At 38.0% G+C, this 5,000-nt stretch overlaps 1 protein-coding gene across 1 annotated transcript in view; it reads left to right on the top strand.

Moving 5' to 3' along the window:
• The first annotated feature begins 3,586 nt into the window (after positions 1-3,586).
• Positions 3,587-5,000, top strand: part of LOC113801835 (uncharacterized) — a 2,965-nt gene continuing 1,551 nt past the window's right edge. Inside the window, exon 1 of the mRNA XM_070117220.1 lies at positions 3,587-3,686. Within this exon, the coding sequence (XP_069973321.1) occupies positions 3,681-3,686 (6 nt within the window). The 5' untranslated portion in view covers positions 3,587-3,680. The remainder of the gene's footprint in view (positions 3,687-5,000) is intronic.

The raw sequence follows: 5,000 nt of genomic DNA on the forward strand, positions 1-5,000 counted from the left end.
TATTATGAACAGTTAAAACAGACACAATAATAAGAGTCCCTACGATATGGCAACACTGCGTAAGGTTAGTCCCTTTTAACCCCCCTCCCCACCCCCTTACCTTCCCCCTACCCTGTTTTGACCCCACGCTAGCCCATCCCCATCCCCCTCTCCCTCCCTCTCCCCCTCTTTGTCTTGACCCCACTCTAGCCACTCCCCCTCCCCCTCTCCCCGGTCCCTGTCAGTACCCCCTCCCCCACCCATGCTTCTCCTCTGTCTATGGTCTCATCCCTATCCCCCCCCCTAATCCCCTCAATACCCCTCCTCTGCTCCCCCACCCCATCCATACCCTCTCCTTCATCATTAACCTCCCATCCCTCCATACCACCACCCCATCCTGACCCCCACCTCCGTCCCTACCGTCTAAACCATCACACCCCCAATACCCCTCCCTTATCTGTACCCCCATACCCCTCCCCCAGCACTGCCCTTACCCCTCCTTCTATAAACCCCTCATGCACCTCCCTTCCATGCCCCCCCTCCATGCACCCCTCCCTTCCATACCCCCCTCCATGCACCCCTCCCTTCCATACCCCTCTCCATGCACCCCTCCCTTCCATACCCCCCTCCATGCACCCCGCCCCTTCCATACCCCCTCCATGCACACTTCCCTTCCATACCCACCTCCATGCACCCCTCCCTTCCATACCCCCTTCCATGCACCCCCCCTCCATGCACCACTCCCTTCCATACCCCCCTCCCTTCCATACCCCCCTTCCCTTCCATACCCCTTCCATGCACCCCCTTCCATGCACCACTCCCTTCCATACCCCCCTCCATGCACCCCTCCCTTCCATACCCCCCTTCCCTTCCATACCCCTTCCATGCACCACTCCCTTCCATACCCCCCTCCATGCACCCCTCCCTTCCATACCCCCCTTCCCTTCCATACCCCCCTACCCTTCCATACCCCTTCCATGCACCCCTCCCTTCCATACCCCCTTCCCTTCCATACCCCCTTCTATGCACCCCTTCCATACCCTCCTCCATGCACCCCTCCCTTCCATTACCCCCCGCCCCCTCCCTCCCCACGTCTCCCTGTTGCATCTCGACCCTTCTGTCTTCCTCTTCGGGCTCACCTTGAACGCTCCTTAAAGAAATGCAACCCGCGCTGCGCAGTACATGTTGAAGAGGAGGTCCTTCTTGCATCCCAGAAGAGGAGGATCAAAGCGCTTTTTGTGTGTCTGCGTTCGTGTCGTAGTGAGTTCGGGGTTGTAGTACAGATTTTCAGATTTTTCGTAACCGTAAGGGATTTCAGTCTATAGAGTATAATTTGGAATTGCATCCATATATACATAAGATGATTTGATAATAAATGAGTAAATGAATAAATAAATAAATACACGCGCGCACACACACACACACACACATATACACACACACACACACATACACACCCACCCACACACACACACACACACACACACATATAAATATATAAATAAATAAATATATATATATATATATATATATATATATATATATATATATATACATAAATAAATAAATAAATATACATATATATATATATATATATATATGTATATATATATTATATACATATATTATATATATATACTATATATATATATATATATATATATATATATATATATATACATTATATATATATATATATATATATATATATATATATATATATATATATATATATATATATGTATGTATATATATATATTATATACATATATTATATATATACTATATATATATATATATATATATATATATATATATATATATATATATATATAAATATATATATATATATAAATATATATATATATATATATGTATATATATATTATATACATATATTATATATATATACTATATATATATATATATATATATATATATATATATATATACATTATATATATATATATATATATATATATATATATATATATATATATATATATATATATATATGTATATATATATATTATATATATATATTATATATATATACTATATATATATATATTATATATATATAAATATATATATATAAATAGATAAATATCATATATATATATATATATATATATATATATATATATATATATATATATATATATATATATATATATATATATTACACATGTTCATGTCTTCGTACAAAGTAATTTATTCATACACTTGCACACTTGCATACGGACGCGGGTACGAATATAAATCAATGATCATACACTCACACACACACAAATGTTCATACATACATATACATACATAAGCCCATACACAGACGCAAACATACACACACAGATATATTTATCCGTGGGTGAGAGTGCACATGTAAATATATGATTGTTGTATACTTATACACATATATATCATTAGGAAATTTAAAAGAAAAACAAAATCATTGCAATAGAGACCAAAGTTTAATGTTTGAATAGTAATAATAATGTTTAAAGAATAATGTTTAGTATACTTATACACATATATATCATTAGGAAATAAAGAAAAACAGAATCATTGCAATAAAGACCAAAGTTTAATGTTTGAATAATAATAATAATGTTTTAAGAATAATGTTTAGTATACTTATACACATATATATCATTAGGAAAAAAAACAGAATTATTGCAATAAAGACCAAAGTTTAATGTTTGAATAATAATAATGTTTAAAGAATAATGTTTAGTATACTTATACACATATATATCATTAGGAAATAAAAAAAAGCAGAATAATTGCAATAAAGACCAAAGTTTAATGTTTGAATAATAATAATAATGTTTAAAGAATAATGTTTAGTATACTTATACACATATATATCATTAGGAAATAAAAAAAACAAAAACAGAATAATTGCAATAAAGACCAAAGTTTTCCCAAGGAAAGTGCAAAAAACCCAGCCACCCTACCTGCTAAAAAGCCTCGGAAAACCCAGACGTAACTGGTGTGAGGTAATAACAGGAAGCGCCAGACCATAGGATCTGCACAGGGGCACATTCCTGGAAGTAAGGGGGGGGGGGAGTAGGGAATAGGGAGGCAGGGGTGACGATGGGTAGGGTGGGAGTAGGGAGAGAGGGAGACGGTGGTGGGAGGGAGATGGGGGGAAGAGGGAGTAGGGAGGCAGGGGTGACGATGGGTAGGGTGGGGTTGGGAGAGAGGGAGAGGGGGGGGAGGAGGGAATAGGGAGGCAGGGGTGACGATGGGTAGGGTGGGGTAGGGAGAGAGGGAGACGGTGGTGGGAGAAGGGGGGGAGGAGGGAGTAGGGAGGCAGGGGTGACGACGAAGAAGGTGGAGTAGGGAGAGGGAGACGGGGGTTGGGAGAGGGGGGGAAGAGGGAGTAGGGAGGCAGGGGTGATGACGAGGATGGTAGAGTAGGGAGAGAGGGAGACGGAGGGGGTGGGGGAGGGTGTAGGTAAGGAAGGCAAGGACGCAATCGGGTTGGGATGGGAGGGGAGACGAGCGAGGAGGAGGAGGGGGGAGGGGAGTGTATAGGAGAAGAGAGAGGGACTCAGGGGAGTAGAAGGTCAGCGTGTGGGGGGGGGGGGGGAGAGGAAGAGGCGGAGTTCAGGGATGGGGGAGTGTCAGTTACAGCTAGTATATAAGCAGGCAACGACCGTCAGCCATAGCAATTCCTACTTACACAAGCGTCAGCCATGAAGGTAAGCTCTGTTCCTTATATCGCTCAGTGATGGGGTAGTGAACTAGAAACATTTGTGTACAAGAACCTAGACTTTGTAAAAATAACTTGGAACTATAGACCAATGAATCTAAATCGTTGGAATTAAACTATAGGCCTATAAATATAAATCTTTGGACTTAAACTATAGGTAAATGAATCTATTTCTTTGGAACTAAACTATAGGTAAATTAATCGAAATCGTTGGAATTTAACTATAGACCTATAAATATAAATCTTTTGAATGAAACTATAGGTAAATTAATATAAATCGTCGGAATTTACTATAGGCCTATAAATATAAATCGTTGAAATTAAACTATAGGTCAATGAACAATATATGGAATAATATATATTATATCAGTTCTTTCATTCATAATTAATACAAACTTGAGATATTGATGAATTACGTAATGATAGCAAAATGCATTTTAGTTGATATTCCATAAAGCTGAGATAATAAAAGGTATACAGTGACAGTTTTGTTTAAATGGCGGTACAGGCAAGTAACATTTAATTATATTTAAAAACACGTAATTGATTAATCTATTTTATAGTTATTAAGTGAAAGTATCGTATACAGATTACGGAAAAGATACAATGATTAATGACACAAGTTGGAATTATAAGAAAATACAGAATATAGTAACAAGAAAAACAATGGCAACTATGTAGAATGATGCCGGTTGTACGTATATTTGCGACTTGAAATCTTCGAAGTATATACCAAATTGCTGAATATGCGTGTAGTCGAAAAGGATTTATGTTTACTAACATACACGTGAAAAGGATGTACTTGCCTAGAAAACAGTAATAATTCTGTTGTTGTTTTTCGAAAAAATAGAGGTGATGCGCAGTTATGAGCGGTTACTTAACCAAATCAAGAAGCTATCATAAACCAAGAAAGAAAATGTATGAAATAAGAGATGGGGGACTAAACTATAAAGAATATATGTAGAGTGTAGGTATTATATGGACTATGCTAGGTATTCAAGAAGTTCAATGTCAGTTGATGATAAATACATATACAGGATGGTATTTTCTTTCCGAAGGCTGTCAAAGAAAAGAAAAAGAATTCATTTTCTGATTTAAGTGCATGACTTTCAAGCACTGCATAGTTTTAATAGAACACGCACACCCTCAAACACACATGCATGCAGATACGTATATGTGTCTGTATGTGCAAATATGTGCACACATCTACTACAATCTACACGCAATGCTTACATGTGATATGAACAATGGCTTATGGGCTTGTTCAAGATGTAGACGCTGAGAAACACTGACAGATGGTATA

Source organism: Penaeus vannamei, chromosome 40 (assembly GCF_042767895.1).
Source record: "Penaeus vannamei isolate JL-2024 chromosome 40, ASM4276789v1, whole genome shotgun sequence".
NCBI lineage: Eukaryota > Metazoa > Arthropoda > Malacostraca > Decapoda > Penaeidae > Penaeus > Penaeus vannamei.